At 44.4% G+C, this 26,836-nt stretch overlaps 1 protein-coding gene across 1 annotated transcript in view; it reads left to right on the top strand.

Moving 5' to 3' along the window:
- The first annotated feature begins 252 nt into the window (after window positions 1–252).
- Window positions 253–26,836, top strand: part of TACC1 (transforming acidic coiled-coil containing protein 1) — a 184,773-nt gene continuing 158,189 nt past the window's right edge. Inside the window, exon 1 of the mRNA XM_082255222.1 lies at window positions 253–384. Within this exon, the coding sequence (XP_082111348.1) occupies window positions 314–384 (71 nt within the window). The 5' untranslated portion in view covers window positions 253–313. The remainder of the gene's footprint in view (window positions 385–26,836) is intronic.

Below are 26,836 nucleotides of genomic sequence, written 5' to 3'. Positions count from 1 at the left end.
GGGTTTGTTACTGCTTTAAAAGCTGTAGAAGTCAGTGTGAATTTGTAGCCATAGAAGAGTGTGCTGAGAGCAGACTGATGGTGGCTGTATCTGGATGTGACACAATGACAGTGCACCTGGTGACAGATGATGAGAAAGCACTTGAGGGGTTAATCAGGCAGGTTAGGGCAGGGAGCCCTGTGATTGGCTGCATGCTTTAGCTGGCAGTGTGTCCTCACCCTCCCTGCAATGCAGCGGACTCATCACTGCAGCTCCCATCCCCTACAGGCAAACCCAGGGGAAGCAGAGGTTGGGGACACCCTGTGACATTACTATGGGGGCAGCTCTGTCCCAGCGGAGGAAGGGTCAGCCTGACAAGGAGCAGCAGGAGAAGCCATGCACTGGGTGAGTAAAGATATTCTACTCTACTACATTGCATTGCAAACTTCCAGGCTGCACCCTGCACCCTGCTCTCATACTGTACACAGCTGTATGGAGGGACCCAGACTTCTGTACAACTCCCAACAAGTGCTGCTGAGTCCCTCCGTACACTGACCAGACCACCAATAGAAAGTCATGTGTAAGAATGCTGCGTATCGCTATACACTGACAGCAACTCTGCCACTGTATAATCATCCTGTGTGAAGTCACCGATATTCAGCTCTGTATAATGATGATGAGTATCTCTATACACTGATAATGAGCACTGTGCTCTGTATAATGATGATGAATATCTCTATACACTGATAATGAGCACTGTGCTCTGTATAATGATGCTGAGTATCTCTATACACTGATAATGAGCACTGTGCTCTGTATAATGATGATGAGTATCTCTATACACTGATAATGAACACTGTGCTCTGTATAATGATGATGAGTATCTCTATACACTGATAATGAGCACTGTGCTCTGTATAATGATGATGAGTATCTCTATACACTGATAATGAGCACTGTGCTCTGTATAATGATGATGAGTATCTCTATACACTGATAATGAACACTGTGCTCTGTATAATGATGATGAGTATCTCTATACACTGATAATGAGCACTCTGCTCTGTATAATGATGATGAGTATCTCTATACACTGATAATGAGCACTGTGCTCTGTATAATGATGATGAGTATCTCTATACACTGATAATGAGCACTGTGCTCTGTATATTGATGATGAGTATCTCTATACACTGATAATGAGCATTGTGCTCTGTATAATGATGATGAGTATCTCTATACACTGATAATGAGCACTGTGCTCTGTATAATGATGCTGAATATCTCTATACACTGATAATGAGCACTGTGCTCTGTATAATGACGATGAGTATCTCTATACACTGATAATGAACACTGTGCTCTGTATAATGACGATGAGTATCTCTATACACTGATAATGAACACTGTGCTCTGTATAATGATGATGAGTATCTCTATACACTGATAATGAACACTGTGCTCTGTATAATGATGATGAGTATCTCTATACACTGATAATGAACACTGTGCTCTGTATAATGATGATAAGTATCTCTATACACTGATAATGAGCACTGTGCTCTGTATAATGATGATAAGTATCTCTATACACTGATAATGCGCATTGTGCTCTGTATAATGATGATGAGTATCTCTATACACTGATAATGAGCACTGTGCTCTGTATAATGATGCCAAGTATCTATATACACTGATAATGAGCACTGTGCTCTGTATAATGATTATGAGTATCTCTATACACTGATAATGAGCACTGTGCTCTGTATATTGATGATGAGTATCTCTATACACTGATAATGAGCACTGTGCTCTGTATAATGATGCTGAATATCTCTATACACTGATAATGAGCACTGTGCTCTGTATAATGATGCTGAATATCTCTATACACTGATAATGAGCACTGTGCTCTGTATAATGATGATGAGTATCTCTATAAACTGATAATGAGCACTGTGCTCTGTATATTGATGATGAGTATCTCTATACACTGATAATGAGCACTGTGCTCTGTATAATGATGCTGAGTATCTCTATACACTGATACAGAGCACTGTGCTCTGTATAATGATGATGAGTATCTCTATACACTGATAATGAGCACTGTGCTCTGTATAATGATGATGAGTATCTCTATACACTGATAATGAACACTGTGCTCTGTATAATGATGATGAGTATCTCTATACACTGATAATGAGCACTGTGCTCTGTATAATGATGATGAGTATCTCTATACACTGATAATGAGCACTGTGCTCTGTATAATGATGATGAGTATCTCTATACACTGAAAATGAGCACTGTGCTCTGTATAATGATGATGAGTATCTCTATACACTGATAAATAGATAGATAGCTGCGCAAAGTATAAATATATATGTATAAATATCATAAATACATCAAACAGCAGCTACACTGGTCATATACTGAAGATATGTGGACAAGATAAAAATAGTAAATATATGTAGCACTAAGAGCCGGTTCACACTGGTGCGACCTGTCAGGGGACCTGGTCGCCTGACAGGTCGCCGTGGGTCGCCTGCCATAGAGAAGCTGTGGACCCGTTCTAATAGGAGTGACACAAGTCGCTCCGACTTAGAAAAAGGGTCCGGAGCTTCTTTGGGGCGACCCGGAGCGACCTGCATTGACTTCAATGTCATGAAGTCCGTGCCGGCCGCTCCGAGGTCGCAGTGCGAGCAGCGCACCGCGACTTGTGAGGTCGCCCGGAAAGTCGGATCACTCTAATGTGAACCGGCTCTAAATCATCATATAAAAAGATCTAAAAATATTCCATATAAAAAAGAATTTCCAGATATCCCGGTGAGGAAATGCACAGCAACCAACACTGTGTGACAAGTGAAGGAGATCTGCCACCAACTAGAGTGCCAAAATACTCTTACCAGCTGGAAATGATAAACAGGCATTCAAATTGTAACATGGCAAGCTGCAATACTTTGTCATAGGATCCTCATCCTAATCCACTTCTCAGGGGGAATCTCATAGAAAAATTGTCAATCTCTCATCAAGTCGGGAACCGCAACCAGGGCCGCCATCAGGGGGGTACAGCCCATACACATGTAGGGGGCCCGGGCGTCCTGAGGGGCCCCAAACAGGGAATGGTTGCCACCTGTCCTCGCAATGCCATTCAATTGTATGCTCCGCCGTTCCCTTGCAGACTGGCACTATGTTGTGGGTCCTGTCCCTCACTAGCCCTCACACACAGCTGTAGGCCCTGCCCTCCCCTGTTCCCCAGTTGTTCACCCCTGGACAGGAGGGGCGACATTTACTAGAACCATTAACCTTTATTTTCCTGGGATGGAGAAGATGGGACTGGCGGAGGAGTAGGGCATGGAATGCAGGAGGACATGGGACTGTAGGAGGACAACGACACGGTAGTTGGGCCCTGTGGAATTTTGGTGGTCAGGCGTGGGGGGGGGGGGGGGCAGGCCAAAAACTGTGTAAGGGGCCCCAAAATTTCTGATGGCTGCCCTGACCGCAACTCAACATAATAAAACACTTGAGAAGATGACACCAGCTAGTGTAATAGATGTGATGTCCCAACCTTTCACTCTTCCACCCGATATGTGGTATTTCAAAACTCTTACCAAAGGCAAGTATTTCACAGGTCAAATGGTGAGTGATAATGTTCTCCAAATCCTCAGGCAAACTATCCAGACTAGCAGGCAGTGAATTTTCTTGTAACTCTTGTTCTGACTCCTGATGCTGTATGGGGGTTGGTCTCTCTCCTGTACCCCTCACACTCAGTGACAGATAGTGCCCAAAAAAGAATGGAACAGGCAATAGTGCATTACCTCTTAAACGGCTTTATTAAAAAAAAGGTAGAACACTTACAGTTAAGTTGAATAAATAGGCGAATGCAAATTCAAACGTGATGCTCTGCAGCGCGGACCACGGGTGGTGATGGCGCAGGCTTCTCACCCCGACGCGTTTCCCCTGATGAGGCATCCACTGGGAATGTGTTGGTTGCTGTGCATTTCCTCACCGGGATATCTGGAAATTCTTTTTTATATGGACTATTTTTAGATCTTTTTATATGATGATTTAGCGCTACATATTTTTACTATTTTTATCTCTATACACTGATAATGAGCACTGTGCTCTGTATAATCATGATGAGTATCTCAATACATTGATAGTGAGCACTGTGCTCTGTATAATGATGATGAGTATCTCTATACACTGATAATGAACACTGTGCTCTGTATAATGATGATGAGTATCTCTATACACTGATAATGAGCACTGTGCTCTGTATAATGATGATGAGTATCTCTATACACTGATAATGAGCACTGTGCTCTGTATAATGATGATGAGTATCTCTATACACTGATAATGAACACTGTGCTCTGTATAATGATGCTGAGTATCTCTATACACTGATAATGAACACTGTGCTCTGTATAATGCTGATGAGTATTTCTATACAATGATAATGAACACTGTGCTCTGTATAATGATGCTGAGTATCTCTATACACTGATAATGAACACTGTGCTCTGTATAATGATGCTGAGTATCTCTATACACTGATAATGAGCACTGTGCTCTGTATAATGATGCTGAGTATCTCTATACACTGATAATGAACACTGTGCTCTGTATAATGATGCTGAGTATCTCTATACACTGATAATGAGCACTGTGCTCTGTATAATGATGCTGAGTATCTCTATACACTGATAATGAGCACTGTGCTCTGTATAATGATGATGAGTATCTCTATACACTGATAATGAGCACTGTGCTCTGTATAATGATGCTGAGTATCTCTATACACTGATAATGAGCACTGTGCTCTGTATAATGATGCTGAGTATCTCTATACACTGATAATGAGCACTGTGCTCTGTATAATGATGCTGAGTATCTCTATACACTGATAATGAGCACTGTGCTCTGTATAATGATGCTGAGTATCTCTATACACTGATAATGAGCACTGTGCTCTGTATAATGATGCTGAGTACCTCTATACACTGATAATGAGCACTGTGCTCTGTATAATTAAAGTGAGAATTTCTATACACTGATAATGAGCACTGTGCTCTGTATAATGATGATAAGTATCTCTATACACTGATAATGAACACTGTGCTCTATATAATGATGATGAGTATCTCTACACACTGATAATGAGCACTGTGCTCTGTATAATGATGATGAGTATCTCCATACACTGATAATGAGCACTGTGCTCTGTATAATGATGAGTATCTCTATGCACTGATAGTGAGTTATCTGCACTGTGTGTGTTTCAGTATTCCTACGTACGATATAGTCATTTAGAAAACCCTTTGAGTTCTTTTACCGTATTGAACTTCCAAATTAATGGTGAGCACTCTGTTTACATTTCATTATTGATTTCTATTTCCTACTTTATACTTTGGGATACTGCCAGTACAAGGTCTTCTGGCACCCAAAGCGAAGATGCCAATGTGCCCCCCCCTCTTCACCTTCTGAGTTGAGGAAGTACCTGGGCAATAATGTGATACTAAACACACACTGCTTCATTTACATTGCCCCTTTTATTTCTGTATGTAGATGATGGCACTGTAATTATTTTAATAAAAAAAACACCTAGGTACCTTTTTCCTAATCGATATACAGTTGTCACATGACCCAGCTCTTTCCCAGCCTGTCTGCAGGGAAACATAAGCAGTAGGATCTTCTAGTCCTCTGCTGCTGGTCACATGTTCAAAAAAAAAAAAAAAAAACAGTCTTTGGAATACAGAGTATAATTAGATAAACAATTACTATCAATAACCTGTTTTAAATCATCATACAAATATATATTTGAAATCAAATCATTATTATTTTTGTCAAAAACATGGTGTGAGCAGATTTCTGTGTGTCACGCCCCTCAGTGTCTTAGAATAAGAGGGAGGTGAAGCCTCAATTAATCTACATGCAATATCACACCCCCATTATGTTTATCTGGTTAGTGGACATGGAGGAGGAGAGAGGGAGTGGGCTGTCATTTACCACTGTGTATACTCCCACATGTATGACTCTATAGTCACATGGGCTGCTCAGATGTGATAGGAAGGAAATGCTCAGCATAGAAACTCACTGAAATTTGAACATATGCAGAGTTGCCACCACAGGTGCAAAATCCCTAGCAGAATTGGGGACATGAACAGAAGGGGGAGATAGAGAGCAGCAGGATCAACCAGGTTTTTTTGCAGAATACAGAAAATTAGTCTCATAGTGAGTATGAACAGTATTTAATACACCAGTTATTGATAGTTTTTTATGATGTGGACTTAGTGACACTTTTGGTACCTGTAGTTTTTTTTTGATGTGTGTTTAGTGACACTTTTGGTACCTGTAGTTTTTTTTGATGTGTGTTTAGTGACACTTTTGGTACCTGTAGTTTTTTTTGATGTGGGTTTAGTGACACTTTTGTCACCTGTAGTTTTTTATGATGTGGGTTTCGTGACACTGTAAGTACATGGGATTATCACAGAAACTATAATTACTTATTTAACATTTATCAATATCATTCAAGTTAAAGTGTAATGCTGGCCATACATTATGCAATTTTTCTTCCTTCAATCACGAGTAGAAGGAAAGAAAATCCCTCCCGCTTCACTATTGTATTCTAACAGCGGGAGGTTTCCCCTCCATCAGAATACAACGACCACTACTGCAGGCTATCGCCAACAGCAGTGATCTACGGAAAAAAAACAGACAGACTGGTTGTATTGAAGCCGATCAATAGATAAACTTGAATATAACCAGCCTGCTCATAGATGGATCAAAATTTAGCCAGTCCTGGCTTACCTGTCAAATCCAGAGATTTAAAGGGTTAGTTCACAGTTGCCAAAAAAACTCCCTTTACAGATAAGGGGCATCTGTAGATAAAAAAACAAACAAACTGTGCAGCTTTGATTAAAGTTGAATAATATCCTTGGTATTGGTGAAGGCCATTTATATATCTCATGAAGCCTGACCTGAAAACTGCCAGGACGTTGCTAGGACGTTGCTAGGACGTTGCTGTTATAATAGCTGAGCTATTACTTTTCACCTTCACCATCACAGGAGTGAGCTGTCAAAATTCTGAGCTCAGAGCTACTGCATCAGGGAAGAGAAAGAGCATGTGAGGGGATTTGAATAAGAGAAAGAGTCCCTGTCCTCCTTTTTGATAGAGAAGAATGTTTTTCTACCTTATCTTAGGGGCCATTGATTGCAGGGGTTGGAAAAGGACCCTTTCAGCCTCCCCTCCAATGTTAGTCTCTGATGAGTAGGCCAAGAAGGAAGATGATAAGGACTCTTTTGCGACCTCAGAATCAGAGTTAAGCCCCGTACACCTGGGCCGAATGCTGGGCAACATTGGCCGGTTCAAATAAAAACTAGCCAGCATTCGGCCTGTGTGTATGGTAGCCGTATCAACACTGTTGGGTGAGCATGCTGGAAAACCAGCAGCCGACCAGCTCTCGATCAGCACTCTCCGCCAACAGCTGAGTGGTAGATCTTTGTACTAACGTCAGACCTCCCCAGGTCTTTACTAAGGTGCTTGCTTATGTCTTTGCTCTGCTGTAAGCTCAGGGTATCCACATTGTGGGCTACCTGAAGGATCTTCTGTAGAAGGATCAGCCTGCCCAGACCCTGTCAGCCAGCAGGCAACTTCACATGGATCCCCAATTTCCAGAAGTCATTGGAACCAACTCTTGGCTTGGAGTACCTTGGCTTGTTTTTGGACATGATCCTTCAGTTCAGGATCCTCCAGCCTCATAACAAACTCCTATTCCTTCTTTAAAAACACAAATAGCAGCGCAGATCCTCATGAGTAAAATAGTAACAATATATTCAATAACAAATATAGGCACACTTGCATCTTAAATACTTGGCATTCAGCATAGGACTTGGATAAGCACCACAGGGCTGTCAGCAGGTGTCATCAGTGTAGGAACTTGTGGATCAAGAGGAAGGCTGTCAGTGTGGAGCGGCATGATGTGCTTCTCTACCCGCAAGCTTACCCAGCCTGAGTTTGACAGCTGTCAAAAGATCCCGTTTGTATTTGTTTGGAGCTCCTTTGATCTTCCCGGGTTGGTTGGCGAGATGCGGGACCTCTGATACATGAAAACTGACTGTGATCCACTGTTCTTTCCCTTCTGACTATTCTCAGGAAGCTGGACTTTGTAGTGCACCAGATTGGTTTGTTTTGTATCTCTTCTTTCAAGTGCTCTGACCCTATGGTTCCAGGGCCATCCCTCAATTCACTCCTGCATGTGGGTCCTAAAGGTGGCCTCCTTCGGGGTGGTACCATACACCCAGTTTTTACTCCATTGTGTAGGACTTGCAAGGCCTCAGTAAGACTGCTTTGGTACATCCCAAAGTTATGAGTAAAGATCCTGACGCAATTTTATTCTCCAGAGTCTTTGCTAAAAAAATATATATAATGTTTGGGGGTTCTAAGTAGTTTTCTAGCAAAAATACAGATTTTAACTTGTAAACAAAAAGTGTCAAAAATAGGCTGTCTTAAAGTGGTTAAGGCCCCTTTCACACTTGTGCGACCTAAAAGTCGCACAATTTTGACTGAACTTGAAGCAATGCCTACGTCTATGGACCTCAAAACGCATTAAAATTGAACCAAAGTATTGCAGGGGCTACTTTGAAGTCGTTGTAACTTGAAGTCGCACAGATATGAACGATACTCATTGGAAATCATGTAGTATGACTTGTTATGTGACTTTGCAGTCCCAAGTCGCGGGACAAGTCATACAAGTGTGAAAGGGGCTTTAATGACAAGAAGACGCTATCCAAGGCTGTCCGAAGATATTCACATGTAATCATAGATGGAGTAATATCCTGCTATTAGGGATGGATATGTGCCACTGGACACAAAATCTGTCTTTACAGCTATTAACCCCATACATGTGCAGAAAAATAGGAATCAAGGCATGTGCAATAAAAAAGAATGTACTTATTAAATACAATTTTTACACCTCTATTATGTAATGATGCTATTCAATAAATTAGCTCAATAAATTAATTTTCACGTGTATTAACCCTAGAGCGAAAGTGTTTGTTACCCCAACCTTTCATATTCCAGATACGTGCCTGCTGTACCATGTACTTGTATGAGAAGGTCTCCTATTCTCTTCGTATTCCCTTCTTTATGTGAAATCTCTGGTGTTCCTGCCAGTCCCTATGTTTTCCTATCAAAAAACTGACCACACTAAGCAGGAGAGCACACTGTGGTCAGTTCTCTAGCTATGCTGGGAACTCAGCCTGCTCTCCTCCAATGATCAGACTTGTCCTGGCATGCCCCCCCCCCCCCCCAGGCACATCCATTCACTGGGAGGTGTACTGTTGCTTCCCCTCCCTAGCTTTTATGCAGCTGAGAACAGAGGGAATGTGGGAATGACAAATACTGTGCTGCACATATTCTATGTAGACAGAAGAGCTCTAGGAGGGACCCAGCAGGCTTCACCCACTGCAAACTGCCTGAAGAAATCTACAGAAGGGGGCAGACACAAGACCAGTCATCCTGCACAATGAGAGAGAGCCCCAGTGATTGGTCCTTATTACAGGAAGCTCCTGCACAGATCTGGAAGAAATTCACAAACTACACCAAGATTCAATTAAGACTGCACATGACTCTCATACTGTATTTGAACAATATTTGCTTATCCCAGAGTTCAGCTTTAAAGTGGATGTAAACCCTCACATATATCCAGTGAAGTGACTGGCCTCAGATGATACACAGAGATGAAACACATCCTCCTACATAAGTTGTATCTGTTTATCTGCTGTCTTCTGCTCTCTCCATCCATTCAAATTCGAAGTCTTTATCAGTGGCGGCTGGTGAAGTTTTAAGATGGGGGGGCGCAAGACCCCGCCCTTCCATTTTGACCCCTACCATTTCTCAGAAGCTCCACCCCTTATAGACTCCACCCATTTTGTCCCCTGTATTTTGCTTGCGTGAACAAATTCTCCCAATATATCACATATTAAGGGGTCCATCAGTACTAGTATATCCCATAATAGGGAACAGGGGCCCTATTATGGGATATACTGTGAGAGACATCCTATTATGGGATACATGGATTGAGAGTGGCACAAACCCCACAGTACAGACCCCCCCAGCACAAACCTCACAGTACAGACCCCCCCAGCACAAACCTCACAGTACAGACCCCCCCCCCCCCAGCACAAACCCCTCAGGCACAAACCTCACACAAACAACTCAAGCACAAACCCCACAGTACAGGCCCCTAGCACAAACCCCACAGTACATGCCCCCTTCAATATAGTGACCAGTATAAATGCCCCCTTTCAATGTAGTGACCAGCATACATGTCCCCAATGCAGTGACCAGTATACATGTCCCCAATGCAGAGCTATGCGTGCGTGGCTCCAGTGCAGCCAGTGACCACCAGTATATGTCCCCCAATGCAGAGCTATGCGTGCGTGCCTCCAGTGCAGCCAGTGACCACCAGTATACATCCCCCAATGCAGAGCTATGCGTGCGTGCCTCCAATGCAGCCAGTGACCACCAGTATACATGTCCCCCAATGCAGAGCTATGCGTGCGTGCCTCCAGTGCAGCCAGTGACCACCAGTATATGTCCCCCAATGCAGAGCTATGCGTGCGTGGCTCCAGTGCAGCCAGTGACCACCAGTATATGTCCCCCAATGCAGAGCTATGCGTGCGTGCCTCCAGTGCAGCCAGTGACCACCAGTATACATCCCCCAATGCAGAGCTATGCGTGCGTGCCTCCAATGCAGCCAGTGACCACCAGTATACATGTCCCCCAATGCAGAGCTATGCGTGCGTGCCTCCAGTGCAGCCAGTGACCACCAGTATACATCCCCCAATGCAGAGCAATGCGTGCGTGCCTCCAGTGACCACCAGTATACGTCCCCCAATGCAGAGCTATGCGTGCGTGCCTCCAGTGACAACCAGTATACGTCCCCCAATGCAGAGCTATGCGTGCGTGCCTCCAGTGCAGCCAGTGACCACCAGTAGACGTCCCCCAATGCAGAGCTATGCGTGCATGCCTCCAGTGACCACCAGTATACGTCCCCCAATGCAGAGCTATGCGTGCGCGCCTCCAGTGCAGCCAGTGACCACCAGTATACGTCCCCCAATGCAGAGCTATGCGTGCGTGCCTCCAGTGCAGCCAGTGACCACCAGTATACGTCCCCCAATGCAGAGCTATGCGTGCGTGCCTCCAGTGACCACCAGTATACGTCCCCCAATGCAGAGCTATGCGTGCGTGCCTCCAGTGCAGCCAGTGACCACCAGTATATGTCCCCCAATGCAGAGCTATGCGTGCGTGCATCCAGTGCAGCCAGTGACCACCAGTATATGTCCCCCAATGCAGAGCTATGCGTGCGTGCATCCAGTGCAGCCAGTGACCACCAGTATACATGTCCCCCAATGCAGAGCTATGCGTGCGTGCCTCCAGTGCAGTGACCACAAGTATACATCCCCCAATGCAGAGCTATGCGTGCGTGCCTCCAATGCAGTGACCACAAGTATATGTCCCCCAATGCAGAGCTATGCGTGTGTGCCTCCAATGCAGTGACCACAAGTATATGTCCCCCAATGCAGAGCTATGCGTGCGTGCCTCCAATGCAGTGACCACAAGTATATGTCCCCCAATGCAGAGCTATGCGTGCGTGCCTCCAATGCAGTGACCACAAGTATACATCCCCCAATGCAGAGCTATGCGTGCGTGCCTCCAATGCAGTGACCACAAGTATACATCCCCCAATGCAGAGCTATGCGTGCGTGCCTCCAGTGCAGTGACCACAAGTATATGTTCCCCAATGCAGAGCTATGCGTGCATGCCTCCAATGCAGTGACCACAAGTATACATCCCCCAATGCAGAGCTATGCGTGCGTGCCTCCAGTGCAGTGACCACAAGTATATGTCCCCCAATGCAGAGCTATGCGTGCGTGCCTCCAATGCAGTGACCACAAGTATACGTGCCCCAATGCAGAGCTATGCGTGCGTGCCTCCAGTGCAGTGACCACAAGTATATGTCCCCCAATGCAGAGCTATGCGTGCGTGCCTCCAATGCAGTGACCACAAGTATACATCCCCCAATGCAGAGCTATGCGTGCGTGCCTCCAGTGCAGTGACCACAAGTATATGTCCCCCAATGCAGAGCTATGCGTGCGTGCCTCCAGTGCAGTGACCACAAGTATACATCCCCCAATGCAGAGCTATGCGTGCGTGCCTCCAGTGCAGTGACCACAAGTATATGTCCCCCAATGCAGAGCTATGCATGCGTGCCTCCATGCAGTGACCACCAGTATATGTCCCCTAATGCAGAGCTATGCGTGCGTGCCTCCAGTGCAGTGACCACCAGTATATGTCCCCTAATGCAGAGCTATGCGTGCGTGCCCGACAGAGCAGTGCACTTACCTGGAGGCTCGGCTTCTCCCTCTCCTCTTCTCCGGTCTCCTCTCCGCTCCGCTCTCTGCAATGCCGGTCCACGCAACGTCAGCGGGGTCAGCATGGGGCCATGGGATGTCCTGGATGATGATTGGTCCAGGCTGTAGACTGGACCAATCACAGCCAGGATATCAGGAAAGTGGGGGTGCCCAAGCGCAATGACTTGCGCTCAGGTTACGCCCCCAGAAGGCAGCCAATCGGCGCCCTTTTGGGTCGTAAACCCCACCCCCCCCATAGCCACCACATAGGCCGGGGTAGCGGCGAACACAATTTTTTTTTTCAAAACTTTATTTGTTCGTTTTGTAATTTTTTTTTTTTCTAAACTTTATTTGTTCGTTTTTTTTTTTCTTCTTTTTTTTTCTCTTTTCTTTAGGGGTAGGGGGGGGCGGCGCCCTGGCGCCCCCTATGCACGGGCCGCCACTGGTCTTTATGGACCTTGCTTTGTGCACTGGTGTGCAGTCATGTTGGAACAGGAAGGGGCTATCGCCAAACTGTTCCCACAAAGTTGGGAGCATGAAATTTTCCAAAACGTCTTGGTATGCTGTCGCCTTAAGAGTTCCTTTCACTGGAACTAAGGGGCCAAGGCCAACCCGTGAAAAACAACCCCACACCATAATCCCCCCTCCACCAAATGATTTGGACCAATGCACAAAGCAAGGTACACAAAGGCGAGGAATGGCGAGTTTGGAGTGGAGGAACTTGACTGGCCTGATCAGAGTCCTGACCTCAACCCAATAGAACACATTTGGGATGAGTTAGAGCGGAGACCAACATCAGTGCCTGACCTCACAAATGCGCTTCTGGAAGAATGGTCAAACATTCCCATAGACACACTCCTAAACCTTGTGGACAGCCTTCTCAGATGAGTTGAAGTTGTTATAGCTGCAAAGGGTGGGCCAACTCAATATTGAACCTTATGGACTAAAGCTGGATACACACTATAAGTGCCGGTTCACACTTCCGCGTATGCGGCGATCGCATTTAATATCGGAGAGCACTGCTCCTTCATTACATACGATCGGATGTGCAGTGCGAATTCAGCCATACACTTTGTATGGCTAAATTCGCACTGCACCCGCACAAAAGTCGCACATGAGGCATTTTTTCCAGCCGCATCAGGATCGGATCGCACAGTGGTTCACACTTGTGCGATCCGATCCTGTGCGAACTGTCAGATCGCACTGCGATATGCGATCAAACTGGGGGTGTCGTTAACACTTCATTGACACCCCCAGCGTATCGCATATGGCAGTGTGAACTGCCAGATGTGCGTTTGCGATGCGGGAACAGGCTGCAAATTCGCAGCCTTCCCGCATCGCACAAGTGTGAACCGGCACTAAAACCTTTTATGTTCGATTTCCTGTGAATTTACCTTCAACTATGTAGTGCAGGGGCCTGCCTGATTGCATGCAAATTGAAAGTGTTTAGGTTTGACCTCATATTATATGGTTTTGGTAAATCTAAAGGAAAAAATCTAAAGAGAGTTGTATAGTATATTTCCAGCTTAAGACTGGGATGCCATTAAAGTTCATGTGCGTGTACAGGCAGGCGTCCCAATACTTTTGGTATTAGTGTGTGTGTGTTTGTGTGTATATTTATATATAAAAATGATATATACATATACACACACATACATGCACATACATATACATACAGGTACCTTCCCAAATAAATGCATCCCACATAAACGAGCAAAAAATCCTGTGAGCTGCCACTTTATTACCTTGTAGGTGAGGATGCAGGATTCGCACACAAACAGGCTGAAGTGGACACTTTGGGTCACAGATTGGCTGCAGCAGCGTATTTAGGTGTTATTTTGGGCTCTGTGTATCAGCAGCTGCCCTTGACTCCTAACAATGGTGCATTCTAATTGATAGTATGGAAATACCCGAGCAGACTTTGTAATCTAATAAAGAATACAATCGGTTCTCTGATAGAAGCCGTGTCTTGTGCTCTGACGCCCTGGGCAATGGTGACACAGCTGGCACACACAGACTGGTCCAGTGATATCTCTGCGGACTTTGAGTTGAAGTAAATTATAAATGTCATCGTAGATCCGCATTCAGTTCAAGTTTTGAAGTCCAACAGAAAGTAATAACTTGGCAGAAAGATGTGAAGTGGCTTTCATCATACAGCTGTGAACACTTTGCATTGATGGCTGACAACAGTGACATTTGACTTCCAAATGATGAAGGGTGATGTCATCATGGATCCTTCACAGTGACTACCGCCGGGAAACAAAGCAGGAAATTATTGCGTGTCATTTGATTGGTTTTTAGTATTCGATCTATGGAATAACATTAGGACTATCCAGGTATTCCTTTAAAATTAGGATTACTACTCATCCACTCCTCAGGGTGAAGGTGCATATGGGGTTTATTGATTACTTTGGAGATGGTTGGGGACTCATCTTTGATTTATAGACGAGTAAACTTCCTATATGGAGACTAAAAATGGAAGTAAACCTTTGCTTTAACCACTTGCCGACCGCCGCACGACTATTTACTGCAGCGGTCAGCCCCTCACAGGCAAAGTGACGTAGGGTTACGTTGCTAGCCTGTGAGGCTCTAGGGAGCGAGCGCGCGCCGCCGGAGGCGCGCTCTCCCTCGGTCACGGACCCCCCCCCCCGCGCGTGTGTGCCCGGTGGACCCAATCGTCCGTTACACTGGGAGAAAGGCAGGCGGCTAATGTAAACTGTCATTCTTCCCTGTGTAAGAATGGAGATCATACGGTTCTGCTATGTAGGACCGTTGATCTCTGTTCTTACACCAGTAGCCACATCCAATCACAGTTAGAATCACGCCCCTAGACACACAGTTAACCCCTCCCTCTCAAAAAAAGTTAAGCCCTTCACTGCCAGTGTCATTTTTAGAGTAACAGTGCATATATATAGCAATGATTACTGTAGTAATGTCACTGGTAACCCCAAAAGTGTCAAAAATGTCAGTCAAGGGTCCAATCTGTCCGCCGCAATGTCGCAGTCCCGCAAAAAAAAAATCGCAGATCGCCCCCATTACTCGTTAAAAAAAAAAAACAACAAAAATGACAAAAATCTTTCCCTCAGTTAGTAAACGCAATAACTTTTGCGCAAACCAATCAAAATATGCTGTTTGCGTTTTTTTTTAACAAACATATGTAGCATAAAACAAATTGGCCTAAAATGTTAAAAAATTTTGATCTTTACATTTTTTTGGGGAATTTCATATAAAAAAATGTGAAAAATATTGTTATTTTTGCAAAATTGACGCTCTTTTTTTGTTTATAGCGCGTGATCAAAAAATCACACAGGTGATCAAATACCACCAAAAGAAAGCTCTGTTTGTGTGAAAAAAATGACATCAAATTCGTTTAGGTGCAGTGTCGCACGACCGCGCAATTGACCGTTAAATTCACGCAGTGCAGAATCGCAAAATAGGCCCTGGTCAGGAAGGGGGTAAAATCTTCCGGGGCTTAAGTGGTTAAAAGCTGCCTCCATTTGATCTTCATTTGCCAGGTGTTGCACATCATATTAACATCCTAGCATCAAGGCAGGACATGGGGATTGCTAACTTGGAGTTTTTCTGCCAGGTTTCCAGGGGTCCGAATAGGCTACAGGTATAACGCTATAATTATTGGACATTTTACAAAGCTTAACAATTTTTAAATATCTACTGGGGCCCCTGAACGCATAGGCGGTTTTCTAGAAAATGTGAATTTATTGTAAAGTCTCATATTATTTTCTATAAAAATAACAAACATGTCATACTTACCTCCTCTGTGCAATTGGTTTTGCACAGAGCAGCCCGGATCCTCCACTTCTTGGGTCCCTGGCTGGAGTTCTTGGCCCCTCCCTCCTGTTGAGTGCCCCCGCAGCCATAAGCTTGCTATGGGGGCACCCGATCCAAGTCACAGCTCCGTGTGTCCATTGGTTCAGACACAAAGCTGCCACTCTCTCTCTCCTGATTGGCTAACTGAGTTTGATTGACAGCAGTGGGAGCCAATTGCGCCGATGCTGTGTCTCAGCCAATCAAGGGAGAGAGAGTCCCAGACGGCTGAGGCACTCGTGGACATTGCTGTATAGAGATGGAGCTCAGGTAAGTATTAGGGGGGGGGGGGCTGCTGCACACAGAAGGCTTTTTATCTTAATGCATAGAATGCATTAAAGCAGGGATTCCCAAACTATGGCCCTCCAGTTGTTCAGGAACTACAATTCCCATCATGCCCAGTCATGTATGTGAATGTCAGAGTTTTACAATGCCTCCTGGGATGTGTAGTTCTGCAACAGCTGCAGGGCCGCAGTTTGGGAATCCCTGCTTTTTTTTTTTTTTTTTTAAAAGCCCGTAGCGTGTGAAACACACACAAAAGACTTCACCCGGTGCATAAAAAAGTGCACACACACAAACGTGAGGAACACAAAAAGTGCACAGGGTGTGCGAACAAATGGTCTTCCCTCCGAAGAGGTAGGACCCGAACCTCGATCCCCCGGGGCGCAAGACTCCTGACAGGGATTTAAGGTACTCATGGTCTGTCTGGCCGGAACCAGACTGACCCCGTTCTTCAGGGGGACTGCCGAAACAGCCCCCACCGAGTACTAAGTGGGGCTCCCCCGAAGGGAGACCCCATGAGAGAGGGCAGACCAAGCCAAAAGGCCATATCCACCCCCTCCCAAGACTCAAGGTAGGGTCCGAGGACCCACACCCTACAAGTCGTGCAGGTGAAAAAAAGGTGATAGAAAAGTGACAAACTACAAAGAAAAAACACACACAAACAAAAAGGTGGGGAAGGGGAAGTGGAGAGGTGAATTAGTGCCTAAGTGAAAAACAAAGGCAGGCCTTCCGGCCGGAATAAGAATTCCTCTGGTCGAAGCCAAAAGGCCTTGCCCAAGAGGCAGGTGCTTAAAAAAGTGTGCGTAGGTGCAGTGACCATGGTGCCGAAAAACTCAAGGCGAGCTGCCCCTCACCAGTGAGAATTAAGGCACCCCTGGGCTGCCACCCCAGGGGCACATACACTACGGGCCTTCTCTACCCCGGCCCAAAGGCCAGACCGAGTGTAGCCCTATCCTACCAGGAGGCATCAGAACTTTGGACAGCTTAGGGAGAACCTGCCTTCAACTGGGGACAAGCCTTTTGCAAGGCCAGATTCAACCCAGGAGGAAAGGCTCCCCCACCGCCACCGCCGTTCCTTACCAATCACATCCAGGAGCAGTACTAACTGGCCGCAGATCCAGTTTTCTCGCTCCCTTCAAACTGGTAGGGGCGGACCCATTCAAATCAGGAAGGCATTGGAACCCTCCGGCTTTCTCTGGTTTGGCCTACTCCGGTCCTCCAGTTACGCCCAGAGCGCCCCGGTTAACTTCGGCCACCACCGATACTAACCTTCAGGTTCCATTCCAACACTGATAAGAACAGATACTACACTTGATCTTAGCCAAAAGGCCGAGAAGCGATTTAATACTCATACGAAGTTTGGGAATCCCTGCATTAAAGTATAACTAAAGGCAAAACTTTTTATTTGGATAGAGTGGAGAGGGATTAGAACACCTGTCAGTTTTTATTGCTGTCTGTGTCCCCGTTAGGGAGATTCACCCTCTCTATTTGACCTGTGTACCATTATCATTAAAGTAGAAGAAAATCCCAAATTTTGGGTTGTCCCCAGAAAAGTAATAGAGGGAAAATCTTCCAATGGGGACACAAGTTCTGGTGACCTGGGGGTCCCCAAGGAACTCTCTTAATTTGCATGGATTCCCTCTCACTTCCTGTTTGGGCTATGAGACAGGAAGTGAAGGGAAATCTATGCAATGGGGCACAGATGGTGAAAAAAAATCTGACAGGGGTTATAACCTTCCCTTGCTGTATCCAAAATGAAAAAAAAAGTTTTGCCTATAGTTCTGCTTTAAGATAAAAACCTTCTGACTTTACAACCCCTTTAAGCTAACCTCGTATTTAAATGAATGGCATAAAAGCATGGCATTGGAAATGCTTGGATAGTACTCATTGGATCACAATAAAAGATACAAAGTATTCAACAGGTGTGACCGCTGCTCCAAGATCTCTTATGCCTCGTACACACGTTTAGATAATTGTACGACTTATCGTACGCATTTTGTTGCATGATACTAATATCGAATTCAACAATGCGTACTTAGCGTATGATTTTTTTTTGTACGATTCTGGAAAAGCTTCCTGGTTGCGTAGCTACGTATCAGATAGTGTAAAACAAGAACAATGGCAGCCAGGCTTTTTCCGGGTTATTTTTGTGTTTCTGATCATGCGCAGTCTTTGTCTATCGATTTTTAGCGAACGCATACTGTACTGATTAAACGATTGTCGTTCGCTAGTCTATCGTATCACAAAAGTTTTCATGTTTGTCCCTTCGGATTTTGTTGGACAAACTGTCGTGATCGGCTGTGGAAAGCTGTGTACTAACGATCAGATTATCGTGCGATCAGGTCGAAAGCGATTTTTTTCGTACGATTATCTGAACGTGTGTACGGGGCATTAGGCCCCTTTCACACATACAGATTGTTTATTTCATCAGTTCAGCCACATTTTTTCAAAGAAAAACAAATGAAGGGTGTCAGCAAACTATAGAGAGCTATAGATGGTCCAATCATGTCTGCCTGTAAAGCTGACAGACGGACCTGATTGGACCGCCGTGTGAAACCAGCCAAGTTTCTCATCAGTTTTTACATCCACTACCAATCCAAAAACAGATGCAAAAATGTACCGTTTGTCCGTTTACATCCGTTTTTTATCTGTTCTGTTTCTTTAACAGAAGAAAAGTCGGGCTTTGGTCCATTTAAAAAACAGATGAGGGCGGATGTGGATGTGAACTGATGTAAATGAATAATCATCCGTTTACATCTGTTTTTCCATAGAGATGCATTGATATCCGTTTTTTCATGGACGGATGGATGAAAAATGGACAAACGTTCCGCATGTGTGAAAGGGGCCTTATGGCTAGCACACAAGATGAGAAATTAGGAGGAAAATAACCGCAATCGGAGAGATCGTTCGATAATCTAACCGTCAGTACACAGCTTCCCACAGCCCTTCACAACTGTTAATTTGAAGTTTTCCAAAGGGACATGAGTGAAAAATGTTCTAGTTAGATAACAAATCGAGCGATTATTGTGTAATTTGTAAAGTGTTCCTATGGAAAAATTGTAGGAGATTGCGTGTAGCACTGCCCCCTAGAGGGCTGCTGAGTATTACACTTTCTGGATTCCCCTGGTTTACCCTTATTTTTTTTTCATTTTTATTTTTTTCATTGAAATCTGACAGAATCTTTGAGAATTGCCCTGCGGTACTTGTTGTCTAGGTGTGATATGTTATTAGGTGGTTGTTGGCCACAGGGCCCGGTGCAGTGTTGCCAACCGTCCGTATATTTACGGACAGTCCGTAAAATCAGGGCACTTTTCTCCTGCCCGTAAATGCCCGTAGCAGGAGAAAAGTGCCCGTGAAAAACGGCAACGATCGGCTCGGTTCGGAACTGCGCATGTGCAGTTCCGGAAATGCCCGAGATGACCCGATCATTTCCTGTTTTTGGGCAAGCGGGCGGAGCCCTGGCCAGGGGGGTGGGTCTGGCTGCTGTCAGGACTCAGAAGATGTGAGTGCGGCACGCCTACTTGTGACAAGGCGCCGCTGAGTGCTGCTGATTGGATGTCATGGCGCATTTCCCCGCCACACCACCGCCAGGCGCCAGAATTTGAAAATGTGGAGCAAAGCTGAGCTTAAAGTTGAGCAGGCGGCCGCGGCGGCGGAATATGGAGCCGTGGTGGAGTCTGGAGAGGAGACAGTGTGACTGTGCTGCAGGACGGAGTCGGACACGGCCAGCATCCATCCACAGTCACAGAAGGAGTCACAGACACCAGCTCAGGAAGGCACAGGTCGGTCAGATAAAGGCATAAAGGCAGTCTTTGCTGTTCAGAGCTTACTGTTAAGTTAATGCAGCAGATAGATTTTGTGTAGATGGACCTGGGTTAATGTATGTTTCAGTCATTTTACTAAAAAGAATGTTTGCTCTGCCTCTGGCAAAGACAAATGTCAGAGCTGAAGACAATTTATTGTATTAGAAAGGAGCTTTTAAGCTACAATGTAAAACCATTTTCAGCAATCATTAGGCTTTTAAATTGGGAGAGTGGTTTAAGAGTGCCCAGAGAAGAAGTTTAATTTAAAAGCCTAATGCTTGCTGAAAAATTGTTTTACATTGTAGCTTAAGCCTCCATTTCCACTACTGCGGCTACGAAGTCGTGCTACTTCTAGCGCGACTTCGTAGTGTAAGTTGTTTGCTGCTTTCAGTGCGACTTGTCCCTCATTATAGAGGTAAGTCGCACTGAAGTCGGCCCAAAAGTAGTGCACAAGCTACTTTTGAAGTCGTCGCGGCAGTGAAAACGGGCCGAATTGAAATCAATGGCTTTTGACTTGCTGTGCGACTTGACATGTGTCAAGTCGCACAGCAAGTCGCAATAGTGGAAACGAAGCCTAAAAGCTCCTGTGATGAGAGAGCTCATCTCAGCAGAGCAGACTGGCTGAGGAGATTCACCTTTTGGGCCCCCCACCAGTCTCTTCTATTGCTGACTAAACCAAGACAATTTCATTAAACTTTTGTTTAACTTAAACACATTGCTAATAGCTCTATCTACATGTTTATAGTTTAATTATTCATATTTGCACAGTTTAGCACTGAAAACGGCTATTTTATGTACATTTTTGCAATGTCAGTAAAAAATTGGTGCCGTCCGTAAATTTTTGGCATTCTGCCAGTAAATTTTATTCCGGGAGGTTGGCAACACTGGCCCGGTGACACAGGGACAGAAGATGTGTACACACCATACGGTGGTCACCACACCCTGAGCAGGATATACACCTGTTCCACTGGCTCCTGTTTTCCTATTGACAGCTGAGTGATCGTCCCAGGTTACTGGGTGTGCCGCTCTATTCCCACATATTCACCCAGTACAGGATCTCTTTATCTTCCTAAAGCCATTCACAATCAGATAATCACACAACATGTTCAACAACTCCCCAATGCTTTGTGTTTATACCTAAGGCTGGCCATACATGTTCTATTTTCCTGAACAATTTTATTTTACATTTACCTTAACCACTTCTGGGCCGGAAGGATTTACCCCCTTAATGACCAGGCCATTTTTTGCGATACGGCACTGCGTTATTTGAACTGACAATTGCCCGGTCGTGCGACACTGTACCCTAATAAAATTGATGTCCTTTTTTCCCACAGATAGAGCTTTCTTTTGGTGGTATTAGATCACCTCTGCGGTTTTTAGTTTTTTGTGCTATAAACAAAAAAGAGCAACAAATCTGGAAAAAAAAAACAATATTTTTTTTACTTTCTGCTATATAACATTCCCAATTTAAAAAAAAAAAAAAAAATTTTTTATCTCTTTAGGCCAATTTGTATTTTGTCACATATTTTTGGTGAAAAAAAAATCCCAATAAGTGCATATTGATTGGTTTGGGCAAAAGTTATAGCATGTAATTTTTTATTTATTTTTTATATTTTTACTAGTAATGGTGGCGATCAGCGATTTTTAGCGGGACTGTGACATTGCGGCAGACAGATCGAACCCCTAACATTTTTGACACTTTTGGGGGGACCAGTGACATTACTACAGTAATCAGTGCTAAAAATATGCACAGGGAAAGGGTTAACACCAGGGGCAATCAAAGGGTTAAATGTGTCCCTAGGGGGTGCTTTCTAACTGTGTGGGGGATGGGCTTTCTGCATGAACACAGAGACTTGTGCTCCTAAATAAGAAGAACTCAGGATCCCTGTGTTCATTGCTGACAGAACAGAGGTCTGCCGTGTTTACAACGGCAGACCGCTGTTCTGTCTCCACGAGGAGTGACTGCAGGTGCCTGGCGGCAATCGCGGCCACCAGACCCACTGATCGGCCACCCCTGTGGTGAATGGGTGCGCGTGCCGCTGCTATCGGTCTTGCGAATCGACGTACAGTTACGTAGTTTCGTGGGACAGAGCCGACCTGCCGCAGGCGGTCGTTAAAGTATAATCTATGTAGTGCAAGGGCCTGCCTAACTGGATACAATTAAAAGTTGTTTAGTTTGTTTGACCTCATATTATATGTTTGTTTAGTGAATCTAATGGAAAATTGTACAAGTAAATTGAATATGTGTAGCCAGTCTTACAATGATGAGCAGTAATAAAATGTATGTACAGTCAGGTCCATAAATATTGGGACATCGACACAATTCTAATCTTTTTGGCTCTATACACCCCCACAATGGATTTGACATGAAACAAACAAGATGTGCTTTAACTGCAGACTTTCAGCTTTAATTTGAGGGTATTTATATCCAAATCAGGTGAACGGTGTAGGAATTACAACAGTTTGTATATGTGCCTCCCACTTTTTAAGGGACCAAAAGTAATGGGACAGATTAACAATCATAAATCAAACTTTCACTTTTTAATACTTGGTTGCCAATCCTTTGCAGTCAATTACAGCCTGAAGTCTGGAACGCATAGACATCACCAGACGCTGGGTTTCATCCCTGGTGATGCTCTGCCAGGCCTCTACTGCAACTGTCTTCAGTTCCTGCTTGTTCTTGGGGCATTTTCCCTTCAGTTTTGTCTTCAGCAAGTGAAATGCATGCTCAATCGGATTCAGGTCAGGTGATTGACTTGGCCATTGCATAATATTTCACTTCTTTCCCTTAACCACTTGTCGATCGCCGCACGACTATTTACTGCGGCGGTCAGCCCCTCACAAGCAGAGCGACGTAGTACTACGTCGCTAGCCTGTGAGGGTCTAGGGAGCGAGCGCGTGCCCCCGGAGGCGCGCTCCCACTCCCGAGTGGTCACGGACCCCCGCGATGTCCGCCGGTCACTCGGCGATCGTCGGTGGAGAGAGAGAAAGGCAGGCGGCTAATGTAAACAAGCCGCCTGTCATTCTCCCCTGTGTAAGAACAGTGATCATATGGTTCTACTATGTAGGACCATTGATCACTGTTCATACACCTCAATCCACAGCAATCACAGTTAGACTCACGCCCCTAGGGACACACATAACCCCTCCCTCTCAAAAAAAGTTAACCCCTTCACTGCCAGTGTAATTTTACAGTAACAGTGCATATGTATAGCACTGATTACTGTAGAAATGTCACTGGTAACCCCAAAAGTGTCAAAAATGTCAGTCAAGGGTCCGATCTGTCCGCCGCAATGTCGCAGTACCGCAAAAAAAATCGCAGATCGCTGCCATTACGCGTTAAAAAAAAAACAACAAAAATTGACAAAAAATCTTTCCCTTTGATAGTAAACGCGATAACTTTTGCGCAAACCAATCAAAATACGCTTTTTGCAATTTTTTTTTACCAAACATATGTAGAATAAAACAAATTGGCCGAAAATGTTAAAAAATTTTGATTTTTACATTTTTTTGGGGGGAATTTCATATAAAAAATGTGAAAAATATTGTTATTTTTGCAAAATTGACGCTCTTTTTTTGTTTATAGCGCATGATCAAAAAATCGCACAGGTGATCAAATACCACCAAAAGAAAGCTCTGTTTGTGGGAAAAAAAGGACGTCAAATTAGTTTGGGTACAGCGTCACACGACAGCGCAATTGTCCGTTAAAGTCACGCAGTGCCGAATCGCAAAATAGGCCCTGGTCAGGAAGGGGGTAAAATCTTCCGGGGCTTAAGTGGTTAAAAAACTCTTTGGTTGCTTTCTCAGTATGCTTCGGGTCATTGTCCATCTGCATTGTGAAGCGCTGTCCAAGTTCTGAAGCAGTCACATCATCAATAAATACAAGAGAACCAGTTCCATTGGCAGCCATACATGCCCACACCATGACATTACCACCACCATGCTTCACTGATGAGGTGGTATGCTTTGGATCATGAGCAGTTCCTTTCCTTCTCCATACTCTTCTCTTCCCATCACTCTGGTACAAGTTGATCTTGGTCTCATCTGTCCATAGGATGTTGTTCCAGAACTGTGAAGGCTTTTTTAGATGTTGTTTGGCAAATTCTAATCTGGCCTTCCTGTTTTTGAGGCTCACCAATGGTTTATATCTTGTGGTGAATCCTCTGTATTCACTCTGGTGAAGTCTTCTCTTGATTGTTGACTTTGACACACATACACCTACCTCCTGGAGAGTGTTCTTGATCCGGCCAACTGTTGTGAAGGGTGTTTTCTTCACCAGGGAAAGAATTCTTTGGTCATCCACCACAGTTGTTTTCTGTGGTCTTCCGTGTCTTTTGGTGTTGCTGAGCTCACCGGTGCATTCTTTCTTTTTAAGGATGTTCCAAAAAGTTGATTTGGCCACACCTAATGTTTTTGCTATCTCTCTGATGGATTTGTTTTGTTTTTTCAGCCTAATGATGGCTTGCTTCACTGATAGTGACAGCTCTTTGGATCTCATATCGAGAGTTGACAACAGCAGATTCCAAATGTAAATAGCACACTTGAAATGAACTCTGGACCTTTTATCTGCTCCTTGTAAATGGGATAATGAGGGAATAACACACACCTGGTCATGGAACAGCTGAGCGGCCAATTGTCCCATTACTTTTGGTCCCTTAAAAAGTGGGAGGCACATATACAAACTGTTGTAATTCCTACACCTTTCACCTGATTTGGATGTAAATACCCTCTTGTTTGCTTCATTTTAAATCCATTGTGGTGGATGACCGAAGAATTCTTTCCCTGGTGAAGAAAACACCCTTCCCAACAGTTGGCCAGATCAAGAACACTCTCCAGGAGGTAGGTGTATGTGTGTCAAAGTCAACAATCAAGAGAAGACTTCACCAGAGTGAATACAGAGGGTTCACCACAAGATGTAAACCATTGGTGAGCCTCAAAAACAGGAAGGCCAGATTAGAGTTTGCCAAACAACATCTAAAAAAGCCTTCACAGTTCTGGAACAACATCCTATGGACAGATGAGACCAAGATCAACTTGTACCAGAGTGATGGGAAGAGAGGAGTAAGGAGAAGGAAAGGAACTGCTCATGATCCAAAGCATACCACCTCATCAGTGAAGCATGGTGGTGGAAGTGTCATGGCGTGGGCATATATGGCTGCCAATGGAACTGGTTCTCTTGTATTTATTGATGATGTGACTGCTGACAAAAGCAGCAGGATGAATTCCGAAGTGTTTCGGGCAATATTATCTGCTTATATTCCGCCAAATGCTTCAGAACTCATTGGACGATGCTTCACAGTGCAGATGGACAATGACCCGAAGCATACTGCGAAAGCAACCAAAGAGTTTTTTCAGGTAAAGAAGTGGAATGTTATGCAATGGCCAAGTCAATAACCTGACCTGAATCCGATTTGAGCATGCATTTCACTTGCTGAAGACAAAACTGAAGGGAAAATGCCCCAAGAACAAGCAGGAACTGAAGACAGTTGCAGTAGAGGCCTGGCAGAGCATCACCAGGGATGAAACCCAGTGTCTGGTGATGTCTATGCGTTTCAGACTTCAGGCTGTAATTGACTGCAAAGGATTTTCAACCAAGTATTAAAAATTGAAAGTTTGATTTATGATTGTTAATCTGTCCCATTACTTTTGGTTCCTTAAAAAGTGTGAGGCACATATACAAACTGTTGTAATTCCTACACCGTTCACCTGATTTGGATGTAAATACCCTCAAATTAAAGCTGAAAGTCTGCAGTTAAAGCACATCGTGTTTGTTTCATTTCAAATCCATTGTGGTGGTGTATAGAGCCAAAATGATTAGAATTGTGTCGATGTCCCAATATTTATGGACCTGACTGTAGATACCTAACATGTCACACTTTAAAATTGAATATGCTTGTGGAATGACGACAAACTACGATTTGCTAGAATTATTGTTCTCGCTCTAACGATCACAGCAATACCTCACAATTGTACTTTGAACTATGTTTACATATGTGGGCGCGACTTGTGTATGCATTCGCTTCTGCACGCGAGCTCAGAGGGACAGGGCATTCAATTTTTTTTTTCTTATTTATTTACATTTTTATTATTATTTTTATTTTTAAACGGTCCCTTTCTTTTTTTATCACTTTAATTCCTATTACAAGGAATGTAAACAACCTTTGTAATAGAAATAAGCAGGACAGTGCCTCTTTATTGTGAGATCTGTGGTCAAAAAGACCTCAGATCTCACATTTACAATTGAAAGCAAAAAAAAAAAAAAAAAATTAATTTTACATTTTTCCCCCCCCCCCCCCCCCCACCCCAAAAAAAAAAAAAAAATTGGCCCTTTGAGGCCGGTAGGCGGAAGTGACGTAAGACGTCACTCCTGTCCTCCAAGGGCATTTTGCCCTCTCTCAGCTTCCTGCCCATCATTCTAGGCGGGGATTGGATCATTTTCCTCTTTACTGACGGCTCCGGTAAGTGGGAAAAGCTATGGGGTGGGCACCTCTCCCGCTGCCTATAAAACTGATCCTGTGCAAATCTGC

Source organism: Pelophylax lessonae (assembly GCF_965119305.1).
Source record: "Pelophylax lessonae genome assembly, chromosome: 4".
NCBI lineage: Eukaryota > Metazoa > Chordata > Amphibia > Anura > Ranidae > Pelophylax > Pelophylax lessonae.
This window is presented reverse-complemented; position numbering and strand designations above follow the sequence as displayed.